The sequence below is a fragment of the Saccostrea cucullata genome, unplaced genomic scaffold, assembly GCF_032062105.1.
Source record: "Saccostrea cucullata isolate Sc308-1 unplaced genomic scaffold, CSIRO_AGI_Scuc_v1 ctg2640, whole genome shotgun sequence".
NCBI classification, from domain to species: Eukaryota; Metazoa; Mollusca; class Bivalvia; order Ostreida; family Ostreidae; genus Saccostrea; species Saccostrea cuccullata.
The window spans coordinates 5,083-28,118 of record NW_026935332.1 but is presented as its reverse complement, the minus strand read 5'-3'; the positions used below and the strand labels follow the sequence as shown (position 1 = coordinate 28,118).

Below are 23,036 nucleotides of genomic sequence, written 5' to 3'. Positions count from 1 at the left end.
GATGGGGGGAGGGGGGGCAGGTCCTCGGCGTGTCTGGAATGGCCAGCGGGGTCATCTCTCTCTTCGGGGTCGACGGGGTTGGGGGATGAGGTCTTCTCGGAGGAGTAGGGGTGCGCTTGGCAGGCGACCTGCTCCGGCGCTGGCTCCTCTGGTAAGGGGACGATCCTCCACTGCGACGGCTGTTATCCGGTCCAGCTGGATCCTTATCCGTGCCATGTTCCAACGGCCGATCCCTCTTCCATTATCCATCCTCCTCACCACGTACTGGGTTATAATCTCCAACCCAGGCACTATAAAGAAGTCTGGAAATTCACCAATGCCTGAAGCCATCTTGCATCTTGAACGTAGACTGTAAAACCGCGACCAACAGAATGACGCCTGGCGAGCGTCTGTATTTATGCACACATTACGGCCATGTACATTTTTATAGATTATTTATTGTGTATTCATCATTGGATTAAATCATGATACAGGTTTAAAGAAGGTAAGTTTCCTGCATCTTTTCATACTAAAATTGATATATGACATTAATCCATCGTGGAGAAAAGAGATAAATATTTCGAATAGAGAGTAGCCGAAATCCAGTGACCCGAATTTATAAAATTTGCATTTTAAATTTTTTTCGAGAGTGAGACCAAGGAAACTAGTAATACTTGAGAGGAAGGGACCTAGGGAAGGGTTGGGATAAAAAGGGTAGGCTTTTATTTCAAAAGAATCGTGATCAGGGTATAAATCAAGCTAAAATGAGTTTAGGGATAGACACAACCAGGTTCAAAGGTCACTGTGTTTCAGAAAAACACACTAAATTTATAGGATTTCTTAGAATCCAACTTATTTCCAACTGAAATTTTAAGTAGGAGGTAAAATACAAACATGTACATTTTTCATCAAAATTGTGTTTTATGTTATATATATATATGTATATATATATAAAATGAAACATCCATTATTATTATTTTATAAAAGAAATTACTGAAAAAGAAATGTTTATTTTATTTGTTCTTAGTCGTGTTCTATTATCATTCTATGTTCTATTAAACTTATAAAATGAAAATAAAAACTTTTAAACCTAGAGGTATTGTGAGCAATGAGCTCCCTAATTGATACCCCCTATAGTTATAATGGCAAAGTACATGTTTTGCTGTGGCCTGGAAACCCAAACTATATGTCATACCAAGAAGTAAATCGAAGGTGCACAATGGAAATATGGAAGATTCTGTGCAAGTTTCATTAAATTTCTCTCAGTACCATAAGAGGAGTTGCGGATTAGAGATGGGTACCCCAAGCGCAACAGACAGACGCACGATCATATCAATTACTATATACCCTCCTGCTTTTCAAGCGGGGGTATAAAACATTGAACTGGTTTTATTTTGACACACTCGTTTCAATAACTATTAAAAAAGCATATTTTCTTAAGAGATGTGTGGTCCTTAAGACCGTTGGGTTTTGTGTGGATCCTTTCACTGTTCAGCGTCTCACAAGGGACAAGGGGTGATATAGGGCGGTCTACCTCTGGGACGCAATTTGTTCCTGCAGAGAGGACACCCACGGTTACTATCCAGAAGGAAAGCTGTGCAACAATAGCATGGTGGTCTCTGGTGGCATCTGTTGCACACATAGTCTTAGGAACCTCCTCTCCCCAGCAGACAGGACATCTCTCCAACAAAGCAGTTGGTTGCTGTGTTCCCCCATAAAAGTATGCCTCCCTGGAAAGTCTCGGGCGGAATGGGCTTAGCCGGGGTGACGCTGGTTCAACACACTTCTGACAAACGTGTTCATTCTTCATCAACCTTACTTGCGTTTTATGTGAAATAAAAAATAGAGGTAAAAAAAATCATGTATTATTTTTCAAAAATTCCACATGATGGGAAAAATTTCATCATCTGCCAATTTATCTAGAATTTCTTCAAATTTGTATGGTAATTTCTTTCGCCAATCACATGCTAGAAATGGTTGAAGATGCCACACTTTCAGCGAGAGTCTCCTACATCAAGACCAAGCTTTGAAAGTTCTGCATATTTGTCCATGTCATCTTTGGTTACTATTATCTAAAAAAAATGAATATCAAAAACAGTGGCCTGCTGTTTTTCTTTGACAATCGTTTCTGGAGCTGTATAAAAAAAGCATTTTTTGTGAAGAGGTGAGTGGTCCGTTGGGTTTTGATTTTTTGTTTTCCCAGGGTTTACTCCCTGGTGGATTCTAACACATACAGTTATTGTTGGGATCTACTCAGTATAAAGGCTGATCTCCTAGGTGGGGTGGAGGCGGGTTCCTCCTAGGTCCAAGGTGAACGTCGGTGTCGACACATGGGACATGCACGATTCCTCTCCACGAGATAAACTGAACAGCTAAAACACGCCGGCCTCTTGTGGCAACCATAACACGTGTAATTAGAAGGGAGGTCCTGCCTCAAGCACACCGGGCATCGCTCAAGCATGGTGGCCGGCGCCTTGATGCACCAACATGGAACTCGTCCTATCCCTTCCCTGGCTGCGCGGCGGCACTGTCCTGGATGGTGACTACGGGGCGTCGAGGGCACATCTCCCCTTCTTAGGTGGCCATCAATTCGATCATCTCCTGGATATAGTGTAGGAGCTGTCTGAGCGCAGGGGTATGCGTAGGGGGCCTGGGCTGCGGAGAGGGGCTCCTCGGAGTATCGGGGATGGCTAGTGCTTCATCTCTGGCATAGGAATGGCGGAGGTCTCCTTGGAGGTTTAAGGGTACGCTGGGCACATTTTTGCAAGTTTTACAGGTAAAATTTTCTATGCAAGTTGCTCGATACATGTACATGTAGTGGAAATCTATGAAAAATGATGAAATGGTTAAAAACTATTGAGTACTAAACTTAAAGATCATCATCTGGTTTTCCTGATTGATTGATTGATTTCATATTGTTTAACGCCAAGTCGGCAATATTTCAGCCATATTTTGGCGGTTTTCCTGATTGATTATGAAATATATCTTGTTTTCTGTTATTTTTATTAACTGTTATTCTTCTACAATACAAAGATGGGGGTATTCTATATGAAGAGGATAGACCTTGTTGCTGAAAAACATTTAATAAGGGTTCTGTTTTTGTTTGGGTATATTTGCTTACTGAGAAGGACGAACTAATCGTAGTGGAGGATATGGCCGGGCAACTGATGGTTCTAACTCAGAAGTTGTACTTGGTTCGTTATCTCCACCTGATGTTTGATCAGAAATAGAGTTCTGTGAATAATAGAGTTTTCACCTTTAATATCACGATTTTGTTGCAAATTCACCAAAAGTATGATTTTCTCACCCTCAGATGATTTTCGTAATGGTGTGGTGCTTTTCGTTTTGCTCCCAGCTGAGTTTTCTGTATGCCTAAATCTTGGCTGTTTCTCATTAATGGCATTTTATGTTATTTTTTAGTTTCTGAGAACTGACCTTGATATTTTTTGCAACCTTCATTTGTAGATATGATATAGTTCAGAGCATAATTTCTTGCATTTGACTAAACAATTTGATTCGAGGCAGATTTGGTAATGGATTTTAATAGTATAGATACTGTTTTGAGCATATATCATAAAAGTGTTTTCATGTACTTGTGAAACATCTGATTCCGAAATGCGTAAACTATTTTCGTGACGGTCATTAACTTAAAAAATATCTTCTTTTGATGGTAAATTGTAGGTTTTCTTTGTAAAATGTTTGAAAAAGAGATTATTCTAAAACTGGAGTATTGTTTCTACAAGGACATCTACTCTGAGATTTCGTTTTTCAGGCTTCAAAATAATCATTTTTCAACTGATTATGAAAGCTTTCAAGAAATACATTTGTGTCTATATTATAGTATTCTGCATTTCTAAAACACATGGCCCACTTTTCTTTTCTACAAAGGTCAAAATCCTGAAAATAAATTATAAAGATGGACTGACCTCACTTTTCTTCCTTCTATATATTGATTAAAATAATTCTCTGATTTGGTTTGTAGAGCTTAGCATAAAAGATAATTTAAAATCTACACTACCCAAGGATGCTTCCACATAAGTTTTTAGCCTCACTGACCCAGTGATTCTTGAGGAGAAGATTTTTTAATGACGCCACCCTCTTTTTGTTTTTTCTTGATTATCTCCCACTTGTAAGGGGACTTGGCCGTTCATTTCAACAATTTAAACTTCCCTACACTCAAGGATGCTTTGTATCAAATTATTTATAATTGGCCCTTTGGTTCTTGAAAAAAAAGTCAAAAATGTGAAAAGTTTACAGACGGACGGATGGACGGACAAAATGTGATCAGAAAAGCTCACTTGAGCCTTTGACAAACACTATGTGTACCGCCCATATTCATAGCAGGGCATAAAAACAAAAACCTTTCAAAACTTACTGAATTCTGAATGGGAGCTATGTCAGGTATCTGTATTCCACCTAGATCCTAAAATCAAGTACTGATGCATGAAAACTTAGAAATTCAATCAGATATATTTTTGTCATAGTTTATCATCATTCATTTATACATAACTTGTTTTTAAAGTAATGAGCCAGTCATTATTTAAAGAATTCAACCATATGTTACAGTTACCAATGTTATATGGTATTTCAAAATTTAATTTCATAGGAAGTTTTTTGCTTTATAAATCATAGAGCATGCTACGTCTGAATCTTCACCATATTGAGAACAAAGATTGTAGTTTTTAGCTCTACTGGTCAGAGACCAGAAGAGCTTATGCGATAGTAATGCGTCCGGCGTCCGTCCGTCTGTCCGTCTGTAAACAATTTTTCAAAATGCTACTCCTCCTACAGTTTTGATCTGATTTCAATATAACTTGGCATATAAGTAGATTACACTAAGATACATAATTCTGTGTATCGGTTTTTGATTTCGACGAATGGTGTTGGCGTTGTTACTAAAAATAGAAATTTCTGTGAAATTCTTTCAAAATGCTACTCCTCCTACAGTTTTGGTCTGACTTCAATATAACTTGGCACACAAGTAGACTACACTAAGATACATAATTCTGTGTATCGGTTTTTGATTTCAACGAACGATGTTGGCGTTGTTACTAAAAATAGAAATTTCTGTGAAATTCTTTCAAAATGCTACTCCTCCTACAGTTTTGGTATGATTTCAATATAACTTGGCAAACAAATAGACTACACTAAGTTACATAATTCTGTGTATCGGTTTTTGATTTCGATGAACGATGTTGGCGTTGTTACTAAAAATAGAAATTTCTGTGAAATTCTTTCCAAGTGCTACTCCTCCTACAGTTTTGGTCTGATTTCAATATAACTTGGCACACAAGTAGACTACACTAAGATACATAATTCTGTGTATCGGTTTTTGATTTCAACGAACGGTGTTGGCATTGTTACTAAAAATAGAAATTTCTGTGAAATTCTTTCAAAATGCTACTCCCCCTACAAATTTAGTCTGATTTCAATATAACTTGGCACACAAGTAGACTACACTAAGATACATAATTCTGTATATCGGTTTTTGATTTCGACGAACGGTGTTGGCGTTGTTACCAAAAATAGAAATTTCTGTGAAATTCTTTCAAAATGCTATTCCTCCTACAGTTTTGGTATGATTTCAATATAACTTGGCACTCAAGTAGACTACACTAAGGTACATAATTCTTTATATCCGTTTTTGACTTCAATGAACATTATTACCTTGGTTAATAAAGATAGCAATTTCTGTTACTCTCAAATTTGCTACTTCAAATACAGTTTTAGTCTGATTATAATATAATGTGGCTTGCAAGTAGACTACACTAAGAACATTAAGAGACTTATTCAAGGATCATTATTCTCTTTTTTGCCTGTGCAAATTTTCAATTGAAAAAAATTATACTGTATTTTAGAAACAAAGCCCGCTTTGGATAATGCTTGAATGAGAAACAAAAAAAAATTCTGAGAGATAGTTGGTTTACAGTAAATATTCTAATGTAAACTAATACAAATGATTTTGAAGTGAATATTGAGTTAATTTTTAGCTCTACTGGTCAGAGACCAGAAGAGCTTATGCGATAGTAATGCGTCCGGCGTCCGTCCATCTGTCCGTCTGTCTGTCTGTCTGTAAACAATTTTTCAAAATGCTACTCCTCCTACAGTTTTGGTCTAATTTCAATATAACTTGGCACACAAGTAGACTACACTAAGATACATAATTCTGTTTATCGGTTTTTGATTTCGATGAACGGCGTTGCCGTGGTTACTAAAAATAGAAATTTCTGTAAAATTCTTTCAAAATGCTACTCCTCCTACAGTTTTGGTCTGACTTCAATATAACTTGGCACACAAGTAGACTACACTAAGATACATAATTCTGTTTATCGGTTTTTGATTTCGATGAACGGTGTTGCCGTGGTTACTAAAAATAGAAATATCTGTAAAATTGTTTCAAAATCCTACTCCTCCTACAGTTTTGGTCTGATTTCAATATAACTTGGCACACAAGTAGACTACACTAAGAACATAAAGAGACTTTATCAACGATCATTATTCTATTTATTGCTGTTGTAAAGTTTCAAATCCCAGCTGCTTAAGTACTTTTCTCTTCCTTTGCTATAAGTTCAAACCAGTAGAGCTTCAGTCTCGACAGAGACTTCTGGTTTTTATAGCACTTAAAAATAACTATTATGGACTTCCATATGGTAGTAGGCGCTTGCACGAAAAAGATCCCTCACTACTTAATGGTCATAAGTTCCGAGAATTGGACAAAATTTTCAGCTCTCCACCAGCAAGTGGTGGCGTCTCCATTTAAGTGAAAATTTCTCAAGATGGATGTCAAACAACATAGTACATACAAACGCTTTCTCCTATCCTCAGAAAACTGGATAAGGGAAAAATGTATGGAAAATATTGATGCTCTAAACTCATATACACGTGCATTCCTAAAACTCTTCCTCTTATAAAGTCTCCATAAGCATTATTTTCTGTAGTTCAAAGTTATGAAGAAGGTAAAAGTTAATGAAAGAAAAAGCAGAAGGAAGCCGGAAGTTACAATGAGGAAGTCGGTTTGCCAGGACAGGGATTAAACATTCATGTTAAACGCACATTCAAAGGAGAAGAAACAAAGGTGTGGAGTGAATTTGTGAGATATTTGGAGAATATTGCGGCGTTAAATAAATGGCCCATTGACATGAGACGAAGAGTCCTTACTACTACATTTCGTGGACAAGCGGAAGTATTCGCATATGGATTACCAGATAATATTTGACGGGACTATAGCCAACTTAAACTACAAATGGACAACAGATTCGGACATACTGCGATGAAGGAGAGCTACATCGTTGAGGCAAACATGTGAAGAAAGCTCCCGACAGAATCGTTCTGTGATTTTGGCCAAGCTCTAGCTGACTTATATAGAAGAGCTCATCCTGGAAATCGAGACTATGTGGAAGAAGCTAGTCTTAAAACTTTTATGGACAACTGTAATCATGATGACGATTTCCGCGCACTAGACCAAAAAGCCTACAGGAAGCAGTGACTGCTGCGATGCAGGAGGAATGCATTTGTATGACAGAGAAAAGGAATTTAAGAAACAAGGAAAACAACCCTGTTAGACCCATTTATAGAGTTAGCGAGTTCTCCCCTCAGGGAAAAGTACCAGTGGCCAGGAAAACATACCGCGCTAATCCAGATATGGAGGACAAAAGAAAAACTTTGAAGATATGTTATGGCTGTATTTCTTCTATGCATTTGTATAAAGACTGTCCAAAGCGAAAAAATGCTGATAGCAAAAGCCCCTAAAAATCTTAAAAATTAAGAGTGTCGAGGCAGTAGGCCATGTGTCGGCACAACAGTTAGTTAAGCGGCGTAGTACAGGAGATGAACAATTTCAGGATGATAGCAGTGTAGAAAATTGGAAATTTGCACTTGAATTACGAGTCTAACGAGAAAAACCAAGGAATTATAGAAATTAGGGGAAAACCAGGAACGAGATTAGATGGCTTAGTGGAAAGCACATCGTTAGAGTGGAAATTTGATACGGGTGCAATGAACACGTTCATAACAGAAGAGGTTTATTGGAACATTCTTCCAGAACAAAAACCTGTGCTGGAGCGCGCTAAAAAACTTTATACAACCGACAGAAGAAAATTGAAAGTTACGGGAACTTCAAAAATGCTACTTTCTTTTCAAGGATTTCAAGTAATCTTTCGAGTATTTGTGGCAGACGTAAAATGTAATTTACTGGGCAAAGATTTTATCACCAAATTCCAGTGTCAATGGGACTATGTATCTAATGTGTGCAACCTTAAGTCAGATGTTGAAGTCTTGCGGGGATATTATATTATTAGCATGGAGGACAGTGTTGTTCCAGCTCATCACGAGAGTATTATAAAAACTTCATTCGATAGTAGTGTAGATGTTTGTTATGGGTTGCTGTTACCTCTAAAATCATTTGTACATAATCATGGGCTAGCTGTTGCAAGAGAGTTAGTGAAATCTGAAAGTCTTTATTTGTTGATTCACAGAAAAAACCAAATATGGGAAGAGGTCAAAGGAAGGGTCATGGGATAAATCAGTTACATGATTGGCAGTTCGATGATGCATACAAAATATCGTTTCGTTATTGCAAACTCGGAGGCTAACGCCTCCTCGCGTGCAATAACTCAACGATATTTTGTATGCATCATCTCGTGTCATCATGTAACTATTACGTACAGTCGTACTTTTGACGAACATTTAGATAATCTTAGTTTAGTATAAGATGGATTACAGAGTGTCAACCTCAAACTAAAAGCGAAGAAGTGCAATTTCTTCAGGCGGGAATTGAGCTTTCTTGGACATATCGTTTCAAAGGAGGGTATTTAAACGGACCCTTCAAAAATAGAAGCTGTGAAAAACTGGAAAACACCGAGCAATGTAAAACAGAAATTGATATCTGCACCTATTCTTGGATATCCCGATGTGAATGCTGGTGACTTTATACTAGATACTGATGCTAGCAATGATGCTATAGGCGCTGTGTTATCGCAGATTCAGAATGGAAGAGAAATTGTGATTTCCTATGGAAGCCGAGTGTTGAATAATTGTGAAAGAAATTATTGTGTTACACATAAGGAAATGCTAGCTGTTGTGTACTTTGTTCAACACTTTAAGCACTATTTACGTGGTCGAGAGTTTTGCTTAGAACAGACCAGGATCGTTGGTGTGGCTTCATAGATTCCGAGATTGATTGATTATATACTGTTTAACGTCCCTCTCCAGAATATTTCACTGATATGGAGACGTCACCATTGCAGGTGAAGGGCTGCAAATTTAGGCCTATGCTCGGCACTTAAGGCCTTTGAGCAGGGAGGAAATCTTTATCGTGCCACATCTGCTGTGACACGGGGCCTCGGTTTATACGGTCTCATCCGAAGGACCACCCCATTTAGTCGCCTTTTACGACAAGCACGGGGGTACTGAGGACCTATTCTAACCCGGATCCCCACGGGTTAGATTCCGAGAACCGGAGGGACAAATTGCGCGGTGGCTACAGCGACTTGGACCGTACATATTTAAGATTGAACATAGAGCTGCGAAACGACACGGAAATGCAGATGCATTATCTCGAGTTTTTTGTGAATGGAACTGTAGACAGTGTAAACGTGAGAAAAGTGAAGGAAGTGATATTCAGAAAAATTCACATGTTTCCGATTTAAGAAATAATTCAAAAGGAAGTGTCAATCACTTGTTTGATTTAAAGTGTATTGTTTAAGGATAACACAAACTCTGAAATATCAAGTGATTGTGCCGTTATTTCTCCAGTGAAGAAGAAGCGAACAAATAGACCAATGCGAGCAAAGATTCGGAAACAGCCTGAGGAGTCATTAAACCGAGGAAATATTCGAGAGGAACAACAGAATGACTCTGGAATGCGTGTTATTCTCCATTGGATGGAAAAGAATGAAAACCGCCATTATCAGCGGTGTCTTGTGAAAACTCTGAGTGCAAATTTTGGTATTCAAGATGGGATTTATTTTGAATTGATCAAGGTGTTCTGTGTATTCGCTGGATTTCAAATAATAGTGAGGAACTTCAGATATGTCTACCACGGAAACTGCGTCAAGTTGTGTTATGGCACCTCCATTACTCTAATGTTGGCGGTCATATGGGCGTCAAAGGAATTCCGATTTTTGTTGGCCTGGGATGCGTCAATTCGTTCATGACTACGTATTAGCGTGTGATGTGTGTGAAGAGAGTAAAAATCCGCCTCGGAAATAGAGATCGCGTATGAAAACTTTCCTGAGTAGTGAAACATTTCAAAGAATAGCACTGGACCATTCCCAAAGTCAGATAAAGGATATTCTTACATTCTGGTAGTGATGGATTATTTAACCAAATTTACCGAGATATTTCCACACATGAACACGGAAGCTGAAACGGTAGCCGAAGTCCTGTTTAACGGATGGATTAAGCGATACGGATGTCCTGGAGCTATTCACTCAGACCAAGGAAAAAAAATTCGAAACTTTTCAAGGAAATGTGCCGATTATTTTAAATTGACAAAACGTATGAAGTTGGAGATTAAGTACGAAGAAGTCAACCAAAAGTTGATAAAGGACAAAAGTTAAAACTGTCGAGAAAGTGGACTGGGCCATGGATAATAATAAAAAGATTAAGTGATGTGCTATATCAAATTCACCATTCAAAACAGTCGAAACCCGTTATAGTGCACGCCGACAACATCAAACCCTACCGCGGAGAGCGACAGCAGCCACTACACAACCAGCGAGACAGTGGAACACATGGGTGGCGAAACACCAGATGGTCAACAACGGCACGCGTCTGAACCAGGCCGGCGGCGTTTAAAGTTACCGCTAGCTCCGTCCCCGAGAACAGACTACTCGGAAGCTGACCAATCAGAACCAAGAATGAAGATGACCCAAAGAGGACGGACTATAAGAATCCCCATCCGTTTCAGAAAATAAACATTCGACAAATGTGCGAGACTTGTGGACAGATATTCAGCACAAGAAGTAACCATCACCAGCATACCCGAGAAAACATAGTTATCATGTAAATAGTTTACAGTGTAGTTATTGCCAGAGACCCTTTCTGAGAAGATTTAATTTGAAAAGACACTTGACTTCAGTTCACAAACTGAATAGTGAACATTCAGAAGCAGCCATGCCCTCAAAGCGGAGACGAGTCGAGCGCGATGTCTTCGTTGAAACCAGGAAACCCGTTTATGTGCATAGTAACTTGTATGATGACATTTCGTCTGATGAAAACGAAGACATACCATGACGCGCAACAGACTCATGTGACCAGTGAGGATTTCCTGGATGATATTTCTTTTGGATGACAAGTCTCTGGTAGAAGATATTCTCCACAATAGTTCAGACTTCACTAGTGACCGTATAGTAGAGATGTAAGAAGACGAGTCGGCGGACATCCGGGAAGTTATCAATGTGGACGATGACAGCCAGACAGAATTGAGTGCTTGTGACAGTGATCGTGACAGTAATTTTTAGGTATGAAAATCAGGACCCTGACGAAACTGATCTCACGCAAAGATCAACGATTTGTCTTGTGTTAAATAAGACAGTGAAACGTACCCTAGACACAACAGAAGAGATAAGTAGAGACTCATATCGTTTATTCGGAGGATCTAAATCCCGACGAAATTGACTTTCCCAATTTGGCTAGTGAAATTGAAGGAGGTCCTTGAAGGAGACATTTCGAAGACGGCCATGTTCGTATTGTGAAAGGAGACATTTTCGTATGAACAGAACTTTGTTTTATGAACAGACTTGTAAATATTTGAAAATTGTCATGATATATTTGTATAAATTAACTGCTTATTATGCGTAAGGTTTATTGATTTGTTTGTGTTTATAATTATGCTTAATCGTTAAGAAAGCCAGGTATGTTTGCGAAGAAGACCAACATGTAACCTCACATTGATTTGTTTGATCCAAGGCCAGCTGACCAAAGACAAACAATGCAAAATCAAGAAAAGAGGGAATTTGGCCTTAAATTGCAAGAGGTATCAGTCTAATATTTATGCAATCAGTAACAGAATTTGTTCAACATATTAATAATTTAAAAAATAGTACTTCCAATTTAATCAAGTATTAATTACAATCTGCTTTCTCCCCAAAAAGTAATATTCAAATTATACATTTTAGATATCTGCAAATGCCCAGGGTCTGGATATTTTGATTAACCCTGAGGATTTTCCAAACAAAAGTCAACCTGATCCAAAACTGCAAGACCTCAATGAACTATCAATTTCATCCAAAGCAAAGAAATTCATGGAAAGTCAAGCTGGAAACATCAACGCTCAAGATTTTTATAATTACATCAACTATTCCAAAGAAGATATATCCAACATTAATGAATATACCCAAAGGACCAGCTACAAATGAAGCATGGTATGAGATGAGGGTTGGTCTTTTAACAGCTTCAAACTTTAAACAAGCCATCAAGTATATTGACGATAAAAAAAGAACCATCAAAATCATTTATGAAAAGCATAATGGGTGAAAATCGGATGGAAGATCTTTCTTTACCCGCACCATTAAAATGGGGAAGGGAAAAGGAAAGCGTAGCCCGTGAGATGTTTTCAGGTTACTGCGTCGCCAACACAGATGCCTGAGATTAAAGGAAAATGGGCTTCTTGAAGAGCACCCAGTACTTGGATGCAGTGTTGATGGGATATGCACATGTAAATGCATTCCTCCTCACCCACCAAAAATAGTTGAAATAAAATGCCCTTATTCTATGTGGAATGAAAAGCCGAAGGATGTGGCAGTGAAATCAAAATGTATTATGACAAAAGCTCTGGCACTTGGATTGTAACTCCTGATTCACCATATTATGTTCAAATACAGGGGCAGTTAGGTCTTTATGGTTATGAAAATGCTGATCTGGTTATATATACACAGAAAGGAATTCATGTTTCTCATGTTCATGTTGATGATTTTTTTCTAGTATGGTACAGAAACTTACATTGTTTCACAAAAGCTATGTTCTTCCCGTGCTGTTAAAACAATAAAACACATATGTTCCTTATATATTATTTTCATCTTAATACATAACATTTTCAGCTGTTCATTTATGATATTACCAGAAACATAGTATATAAGTGTTATATTCCTGTTATTAGTTTGACCTTTTACTGACTTTCGTTTATTAGTAAAACCAGTTGATGCTGTATCATTATTAGCCAATCAGATAATTTCTTTTGTTTTGTGTGCGAGTCTGTTATGTCTTAGAATAAACGTGTTCAGCTTACATGTGTTCATCACTCTGGGTTCATCATCTACCAAATACCCCACAATCTAACATGGTGGCAGCGGTAAACTTGTGAATATTGAACTAAACGGTCTGTCAACCGTAAGTTGTGACTATTTTGTGCATTTTTCTCATTATTTCGGGAACCAGAACACTGTCAACTCGATCGACACATGAGGTCACTGAGTGCATCAGCTCATTTTTGAATGACATTTGAGAACTCCGAAGTATTACCTTTCCTCAGATATCTATTCAATATGGGTGATCCACCAACTATATATCAAAGTGTTCCGGGACCAGGAAAACTCTCTCTAGAAGGTGATGCAGCTCTAAACTTCCGCCGTTTTGAGCGCGGGTGGAAAGTGTACGAAGTCGGCGCTCGCGTCAAGGAACAGGATGCGACAATCCGAGCTTCCATTCTCCAATCATATTTGACCGCAGAAGTCCTAGAACTACTGGAAACGCTTCCATTTGAGGACCCAGCTCACCGCAAAGATGCTGACCGTATTCTCAAAGTGCTTGAAACTCACTTCATTGGGACTACAAATGAAACTTATGAAAGGTACAAGTTTAACATTCGCTCTCAGAAAAAAGGGGAAACTTTTGATACATTTCTCGGAGCAATCCGTGTACTCTCCAAGTCCTGTAATTTTGGTGCACTCGAGGACTCTCTACTCCGTGACAAAATAGTGTGTGGTGTTAACAAGGAACATACAAGACGCAAACTCCTTGCGGAATCACAACTCAACCTGGGAAAAGCCATAAACATTTGTAAGGCTGATGAGTCAGCTACACAGCAAGCATCGGAAATAGGCAAATCAACAGACACAAAGGAGGATTCTGTTCATAGTGTAAAAACTCCACGTGACTCTAAACATTCTCAGCGGCCCCAGAGAGGACCCCCTCCACAACAGAGACCACACAAAGGACAGACTCAGAGACAAATAAACCATTGCAAGTATTGTGGTGGCGCACATGCATGGAAAAAAGAAGCATGTCCGGCATACGGAAAGACTTGTAAGAAGTGTAAAGGAAAAAACCATTTTGCTAAGTACTGTAAGCAAGGTGTTAATACTCGTGTACACAGTGTAGAAGAGGGCAATGACTATTATGCGGAGCCTGAGTACTTGATTAGACAAGTTAGTACTAACATTGCAGGTGTATCTGGACATCTCTGTGCGGAACTCATGGTTAACGATCAACCAATAGCATTTCAGATAGACACCGGTGCTTCTAACAATCTTATTGGAAAGAAATGGATTGGTGACACTACTATTACTCCATCTACCAGTACTCTAGTGATGTGGAATGGCTCGCGTATGGAACCTCATGGCGAGTGTATTCTGAAATTAGTCAATCACAAGAACAGGACCAAGTACAAAGTCAAGTTCGTAGTTGTCAATGAGGACTTAACTCCACTCCTCGGACTCAATGCATGTACTCAAATGGGACTCATTACCATAAATCAGGACGAGTTCAAGCGAGTGAACTCTGTGTACTCCGTCTGTCCGACTGTTGCGTACAAGGATGTATTTGAGGACAAAATAGGACAACTCCCTGGAGTAGCACATTTTGAGGTTGACCCCTCAGTCTCACCAGTTATATCGCCAGTCCGGAAGGTTGCAGTCCACATGAAACCAAAACTAAAGGAAGCACTAGAGGATCTGACAAAGAAGGCCATCATAGCTCCTGTTAACAAGCCTACCGATTGGCTCAGTCACCTTGTATGTACCACTAAGAGAAACGGTGAACTCCGACTATGTTTAGACCCAGAGCATCTCAACAAAGCACTAAAACGTGAACATTTTCATCTCCCTGTACTCCGTGAGATGCTACCAGATCTGGCACACGCAAAGGTGTTCTCAACGTTTGATCTCCGTCATGGCTACTGGCACGTAAGGCTGGATGATGAAAGTAGTCACATGACTACATTTGACACACCATTCGGAAGGTACCGTTGGTTACGACTCCCATTCGGTACCAGTGTTTCCTCAGAGATGTTCCAGCGACGTCTATATCAGGCTATAGGTGACTTGAGAGGGATTCTGAACATCGCAGATGATGTATTACTCTATGGTGTTGGCGAGACCAAGGAAGAGGCCATGAGAGACCATGATGGAAAGTTAGTTGCATTTCTCCAGCGATGCCAAGCAGTTGGTATCCGACTCAATCCGAAGAAAATGCGGCTGAGACTCTCCCAGGTAGGATTCATGGGTCACCTTGTAACTGACAAAGGAGTGCTACCAGACCCCGATAAGGTAGCTGCCATTCGCAACATGCCAGCACCAACAGACTTGCATGGTGTTCACAGACTATGTGGAACAGTGAACTTCCTATCAGACTTCATTCCATCATTAGCTACAATAATGGAACCGATAAACATGCTCAAACGGAAGCACATTGAGTTCAGATGGGATGAACCGCAACGTAAGGCTTTCAACAAAGTGAAAGAAATACTATCCTCTGAAAATCATCTCCAATACTACGATGATAAGAAACCACTTACCATACAGTGCGATGCGTCCAAAAGAGGCTTAGGAGCAGCCCTTCTACAGGAAGGAAAGCCAATAGCATATGCTAGCCGAGCACTCACGGAAACTGAGGCGAACTATGCTCAGATCGAGAAGGAACTTCTGGCCATAGTTTTTGCATTGGAGAAGTTTCATCATTACACATTTGCTCGACATGTGGTGGTACAGTCTGACCACAAACCGCTAGAGACTATCATCCCAGGCTCTCTCTGGAAAGCTCCAAAACGCCTACAGGCAATGAAACTACGACTCCAAAAGTATGACATAACTGTTAAGTACCACAGGGGCAAGGAGATGCACATAGCAGACACACTGTCACGTGCGTACCCGTCTGACACAGGAATGGGCAAACAGGATGACGTAATTGACATCAATGTTATTCAACATATCTCCATCTCCCCTGAGCGTATCAAAGAGATACAACGCCACACTGCTAAGGATGAGACCCTACAGGCTCTTCGCAAGACTATCGTGGAAGGTTGGCCTGACCTCTTAACTGAACTACCTCCAGTGGTAGGGCGTTATGCATCCTACAGAAGTGAACTTTCTTTTACGGATGGTATTATTCTCCGTGGAGACAGGATCGTAGTTCCTCAGACTCTCCGTCAAAGTATGCTAGAAAGACTCCATAGCTCTCATCTAGGTATTACTGGCACCCGTCGACGAGCAGCTGAATGTCTCTACTGGCCGAACATGAGCAACGACATAAAGGAATTCATTTCACAGTGTGAGACATGCCGCAGCATGGAAGTGGCAAATACCAAGATGCCACTCTCGCCCCATGATGTTCCAGACCGACCATGGTCTAAGGTTGGTGTTGACCTTTTCACGCTCAACAACATCAACTATCTCATTCTCGTTGACTACTTCTCTGGATACTTTGAGGTTGATGAACTACGCCAAACACTTGCAATCAATGTCATCCAGAGAATGAAGTATCACTTTGCTCGATACGGACTTCCTGAGATTGTCGTCTCGGACAACGGTCCCCAATTCTCATGTCTCGAGTTTCTGAACTTTGCAGAAGAGTATGACTTCAGACATCAGCCCAGTAGTCCGGGAAATTCTCAAGCCAATGGAAAAGCTGAGGCTGCAGTAAAAACAGCAAAGACTATCATCAAAAAAGCTCTGGCGTCCGGAAGGGATGTGTATCTGGCACTACTTGATCTCAGGAACACACCGACCCAAGGACAGAACACAAGCCCTGTACAGCGCTCTCTTGGTCGCCGTACACGTACGCTTTTACCAATGACAACCACCCTACTCCGACCAGAAGGCATACAGACTGACGATATTCACCGTAAGATCCTGCAGCGACAGGAAACACAGAAAAGCTATTTCGACAGAAAATCAAAGGCCCTAAAGCCTCTCGAGGAAGGTGATGTGGTTCGTCTTCAACCATTCGTCAACCGTAAAGCACCTTGGGCTAAAGGTCAAGTCATCCGTCGTCTAGATGACCGCTCCTATGAAGTCAGTTCTGGAGACCGCATATACCGACGCAATCGAGTACACCTTAAGGCTACCAATGAACCTCCAGTGATGACCTTTTCACCTAACACGCCTGTGCATGCACCGCCTATAGTACCTACTCCAAAAACACCGACTAAACCTAAGTCACCGGTTAAGGTCAGCCCACAGCCTGTGCAACCACATATCACTGTACCTCCGGCACCGATGCCAAGCTTACCTGATGCTCGTATTACCACATCAGCTCCGAAGGCTGATTCAGCAGTGAAAACGCGATCTGGCAGGACAGTTAACCTACCTTCACATCTTAAGGATTTTCAGATTGATGTTAAAAAATGAACAGTTTTGTATAAGCTTTATTATGTTTACATCTCAATGACAGTTTCATTTTTTTTTGTAAAATGAGGAGGATGTTATATTCCTGTTATTAGTTTGACCTTTTACTGACTTTCGTTTATTAGTAAAACCAGTTGATGCTGTATCATTATTAGCCAATCAGATAATTTCTTTTGTTTTGTGTGCGAGTCTGTTATGTCTTAGAATAAACGTGTTCAGCTTACATGTGTTCATCACTCTGGGTTCATCATCTACCAAATACCCCACAATCTAACAATAAGCATATAATTGTATACTTTAAAAAGGTAAGATTGAATTGATGATAGACTTGACAGTTAAACTGTGCTTGCATTAATTCATTTCATTTGCAGTTATACATGTTTTACATGAATGAATATAATAACGAAACATGAAGATTACTTGAGAGTTGATTAATACAATTGTACGTTTCATGAATAAATTAATGATTTTGAAATCATGTTGATTTTATATTTAGAATAAAAAAATAAACAGACTGTAGATTGATCTAAATTGCAAATACAAGCACACCCAAAACTTGATCAAATAAAGGATGTAGTATTAGAGGCATGGTTCCTTGTAAAATTTTAAATTTTTTTAACCTTCCAATGGCACGCTCCACATGAATCCTGGCACTTGCAATCTGTCTTGTCTTTGTCACTACCATACTGCTCAACTGTCAATCCATAGAGTAAGGAGGTATATTCAGAGTACACGATCCTCTGGCTAAGAGATCTCGAATTAAAAATCCACGGTCAGCCATATTATCTCCATGTTCTAAATATTCAAGACAACCACTTTCCTCAACAGTACGTCGGTCTGAGATACTTCCATTGAAAAGTTTTGAAATGAAAGTAAAAGATCTGTGGGAGAAATAGAGATAAGTGCCTTGAGGGTATTATGATGTTTAAAATTAGACCAGGTGACTCTCTCTGAGAGGATGGCAAACTTGTTTTCTGAATAAAAAATTCTGTACAGTCTATAATTGATCTGGTCTTCGGGAAATATTTGAATGCTTTTGGTAAGTTAGCTGTTATCTGTTCTTTATTTGGCCATGAAATTAAAAAATTCAACTCCAGATACAAAAAATTTATCCATTTTGTGAAAATCCGACTGATACTAGATTGATGAATACTACATCTAACCCATGTTTAAGACGAACTAAAGTGATCACGAATTCTTCTTTTAGTGAAAGTTTCCGCTTTGGACCAGCTTTTCGAGCCTACAAAATTAAATTAAATAGAATAGAAGATACCATGGCAAGTACTTATATTTTTATATAAATTGAAATACATTTAGAGTTCCTTATAATACAAATGAAAAAGCACAATTAAATCAATTTGTAAGGGGGAGGGTTACTCACTCCTTTGAAATCTGTTGTATTCTGTCCCCTCCAGTAGTTAAGCTTTTCTGCTCTTGGTTTAATCCATTGAAAAAAGAACAGGAAAATGGACAGATTTAAGCCTGTAATTAGATTTAAAAGAAAAAAATTGCATCATGTGAATTTAATTTATATACAATGTACAACCAAATTTTGTGCCATTTTCCTCAAATTGACAATTTTAAAACATACAGTAGAATGTACCTGTGTCAAATTTGCAGCTGTTGTTGTCCTGCAGTACTGATGACAGAAACAACTTTCTAGTCATTTGGTTTCTGTCCATCAATTCCTCATCAGCATATTTGTGAATATGCTCGAAATGAACACATGTCTGGGTTCCAACATCTGACAGTGAAACAAGAGTTGTCTGAACAAAAGCATCAGTAGAGGTTGTTGTGGTAACTTCTTCTTCCCTTAAATTTCAGTTAGTAATATTTTTATTTACGCTTACTTCAAAATATGTTGAGAAAGAAAATTGACATTTTATTATATATTTAAATACAAACCTGCTAGACATGGAACTTCACTGACTGCATCAAATCAAACTTCCTCAATCCCAGGTGCCTGATCATAACTTGTACATGTTGTAGATTCAAAATTAAAGATTTCATGACCATGTTCAGCACTGATGCTACTGGAAGTTAAGCATGTATAATCATGCTCATTTGAAACGGTCTCCAAAGTGAATGACTCAAGGCATGGATCAGATTCGTCCTCGTCACTGAACAAACACTTTCTAGGGCGCTTCTTAGGTGACGGTCTTAAGATTTGTGGTTTTCGTTTTTTCTTTGTTGACAACATATTTCTTTCAAATTCTGTACTTACTGCTGGTAACGGGTCTGGGTGTAAATCGGAAGGCCCATTTCCTCCAACGAAGTGCTTTGAACATAAACTGACACGCAAAAGAAATGCAACACCCTAATTTAGGGGGAAATAATTATGTAAAGTAAAGAATTTGCTATCTTAAAATTATGGATATCTTCAACTTGGTAAACATCGGTAATTTAACGGTTGAACGATTTCCATACCCTAACCGGAAGTCAATTTTGAGTCTGCTTAACAGAAATAAAAAATTGCATGTTTAACAAAACATTTGGCAATGTTATGGAGTTTTAAGGGTTTTTACTGTTCATCATAATTAGTGCAGCAATATTTCAATAAACTCTCCTTTCGTTTCCCGTAACGATGCTACGGCTTCTTGAAAATGGATTGAGTACGCATTTCAATTGCTCTAGCTGGAAAATTTCAATGTAAATGTGATGGAGAGTTTTCTGATGCAAAAATTCACTACATTACGCCTTAACATGGCCTAACGTACCATATGCATTAAGGACAGTCCTTGTACCGGAAGTTCAAAGGTGGCTATACTGCTATAAGTTAGAGAAAATTCGACCTAATCATCTGAAAAATGGGCATTTAAAAATGCCAAAGAATAGCGCCTTCGCTCAGATCTCGATATTGATGAACCTATTGTATCGTAGAAATTAAGCTGCAATTGTTGTTTAGGGTAGTCTTGCACGTTTTACTTGATAGGCTGGGAGGGGGGTGTTTTAACAGTCATATGTTACTAAGTTAAGTAAACAGATAAACATTTAATATTTTTATCAAATCTCTGATGTTGTGAAAAGTGAGTTAAGCCTTACTGTATTCGCCTTTGAAAATCATAATATAAAAAAAATCAAACATTTGTACATTACTGCTTGTTGCGTTTCTTTTGCGTGTCAGTATATATAAGTCTCTTTCCGAATGCTCTCAACAGTGAAGTATTTCCTTCCGCACAGCCTAACCCAACGTTGACAGTTTTCAAGCTGCGTTTTCGGTTTCGGGAAGGGAATAAACTTTACACCATCCATGTGCGACTTCTGTCCGATATATCTCGAGTCGCTATTACAATCACCATAACAGCAATGTTTTACGGGCATTATTATACGCCGCAGAACACGTGTAAACAATGAACTGTGTCAAGCTTGTTTGTCCGGTGTTGAGTCTACTTCCGCTTTATCGCTTCTGCGCTAGAAAAAAGGCCCCCTATGCGCTAGGTAATATGCAATTAAGCTATTTGCAGAAAAAGCACTTGTCCACGTACAGGTACCGCTCATCAAATAAATTGTTGACGAAATAAAATTGGTTTCAGGCAGTGCTATATGTCTAGCCCCAGACTCAAGATAAAAAAATCACTGATGATAGTAATTTGGCTCTACAGGTGACACATACCTTGTAATATGTCTGTGAATTTTAAAGTGAGCCTGCATTAAGATCAACATAGTGACTTTTCTCAATGTTAAAGGTAAAAAAGATCAACAGATCTACAGTGAAAGTGATATTGATGAACCAGTTCAAAGAAAAAAGCGAAAAGGTTGTTATATCACGTAAGTGAATTTTAAAGTGAGCCTGCATTAAGATCAATATAGTGTTACGTCATTATGTTTCTTAGTATTTGTAGTTAAGGTTTTTATTCACAGCAAAAAAGACTAATCATGAGACTTTGTAATGTTAGAGGTAAAAAAAGATCAACAGATCTACAGTGAAAGTGAAATTGATGAACCAGTACAAAGGAAAAGGCAAAAAGGTTGTTATATCACAATACTGTAAAACAAGATAAAATTTTCTTCTGGCATAATTTAGCACAATTACACCTACATGATGTAAAGTACTATAAACGTGTTTCATTTCATGTGTACAATATTTTGCGGAAATTATTTTTTCAACAACTTAAGGATAATTTGATAAATGGTCACAGTTGACAGCTGCAGTATGATAATAATGCTCTAGAATCTATCATATTATACGAATTTTAAATCAGCCCGTTAGTAATGACAGAATTTAAAACAATTACTGTTAAAACAAAGAACAAAAATCTTTTGCGTTTGACCAGGCATTGGTGCATGATGTTGTTTACGAAAATGTCATAATTCCACAAGAGAGAGAAATGATAAAAGCTGTATATGGACATGATGAATATCGACTTGCGTCTGCCTTCAAACATCTAGAGATCCATCCACTAAAATGGGCAAGTGTGACAGAGCAGCAAAAACAACACCAGGTAAACAGAGTATTTCATTGTAAAATCCATCTCAACAATGAAGAACCAATTCTAAGAAAACTTTCCCTTGTAAGGGACCTGTGGAAAGAAGCAAAGTGGATGAATTGCAAAACGGCAACTTTTGTGTTGCCGAGGATGAACAGATTTTCACACTTAAGGAAAGGATTTTCTTGTCAGTGTTATAAGTTTTAAAAAACTTGGACTTTGTGGTCATGTGATTGCTGTTGCAGATGACAGGGGTCGACTAGGAGATATACTAATGAACTTGAAATACAACCCATCAATCGTTATCTACAAGAACAAACCTACTTCTGGTGAAAAAAAGAGTAAAGAAACCAAGAAAAGTTCAACAGAACATTTTAAAAATGCCGCTCGTTGTCGCAGAAGAGAGTGGCGTCACTTATGAACTTCATGTTCAGGACCATTCCAATATGGTGATTTTTTTTTTTAGGTTTAACAGGATTACTTACATATCTATACAATCAAGTGACGAACATTCACAGAAAAATAGTTAGAAATTTATAACATTATGAAACAAATTTACAATCTACAATTTCAAAAATTTATTTCATTTATTAAAAGAAAACAAAAAAGTAAACAAAGAAAGGACAAAAAATAGTTTAGCACATGAATCTAATACACACTTAGGAAAAAGCCTGAGAAATATGGAAACTGGATTTACTATAATTAGCATGATACACAAATCTAGAGTCTTCATCCTTGCAACTATTTTAAATTGTTTGATTGTGCTGGATTCATTATTTTAAAACACCTCTAATTTGAAATGGAAATCCATTAATAAAATTCAGTATCTTGTACAGATATTTAAAAGATATACATGTAGCTTTAAAATTACACAATCATTTAATCACACTGCTTATGAAGAATTTCTCTTGACAATTCTTTTTTGAAAAAGTGAGATTAGTATATTTTAAATGCTAAGAATTCTGGCTCTGAACTTTCTGGGATGCACTTCAATATCTCTGACAGACGAAATCGAAGACAGTTCAGTAGTTGTGCAATTTAACTCTCTTAACTTATATGCTTTAAAAGA

At 38.5% G+C, this 23,036-nt stretch overlaps 1 protein-coding gene across 2 annotated transcripts; it reads right to left on the bottom strand.

The window, feature by feature from the left end:
* Nucleotides 1-18,070: 18,070 nt before the first annotated feature.
* Nucleotides 18,071-19,823, bottom strand: LOC134242494 (uncharacterized). 2 transcript variants are annotated; one of them, XR_009986868.1, is made up of 4 exons: nt 19,446-19,823; nt 19,144-19,284; nt 18,922-19,022; nt 18,071-18,780 (listed from the first exon to the last, which is right to left on the bottom strand). XR_009986868.1 is itself a non-coding variant. In XM_062724581.1 (4 exons), exons 1-4 carry the CDS (start codon nt 19,454-19,456, stop codon nt 18,649-18,651), a joined length of 453 nt encoding a protein of 150 aa, XP_062580565.1. In that variant the 5' UTR covers nt 19,457-19,823; the 3' UTR covers nt 18,071-18,648. The 2 variants fall into 2 exon arrangements, 1 of the variants encoding a protein (XP_062580565.1); XM_062724581.1 differs by having other exon boundaries at nt 19,144-19,352.
* Nucleotides 19,824-23,036: the final 3,213 nt, after the last annotated feature.

Excerpts from the sequence above, each read along its gene's own strand:
- LOC134242494 (XM_062724581.1), bottom strand. Across the intron at positions 19,023-19,143 it reads CAGCTGCAAATTTGACACAG|GCTTAAATCTGTCCATTTTC; the intron begins GTACATTCTACT and ends ATCTAATTACAG. Across the intron at positions 18,781-18,921 it reads ATACAACAGATTTCAAAGGA|GCTCGAAAAGCTGGTCCAAA; the intron begins GTGAGTAACCCT and ends TTAATTTTGTAG.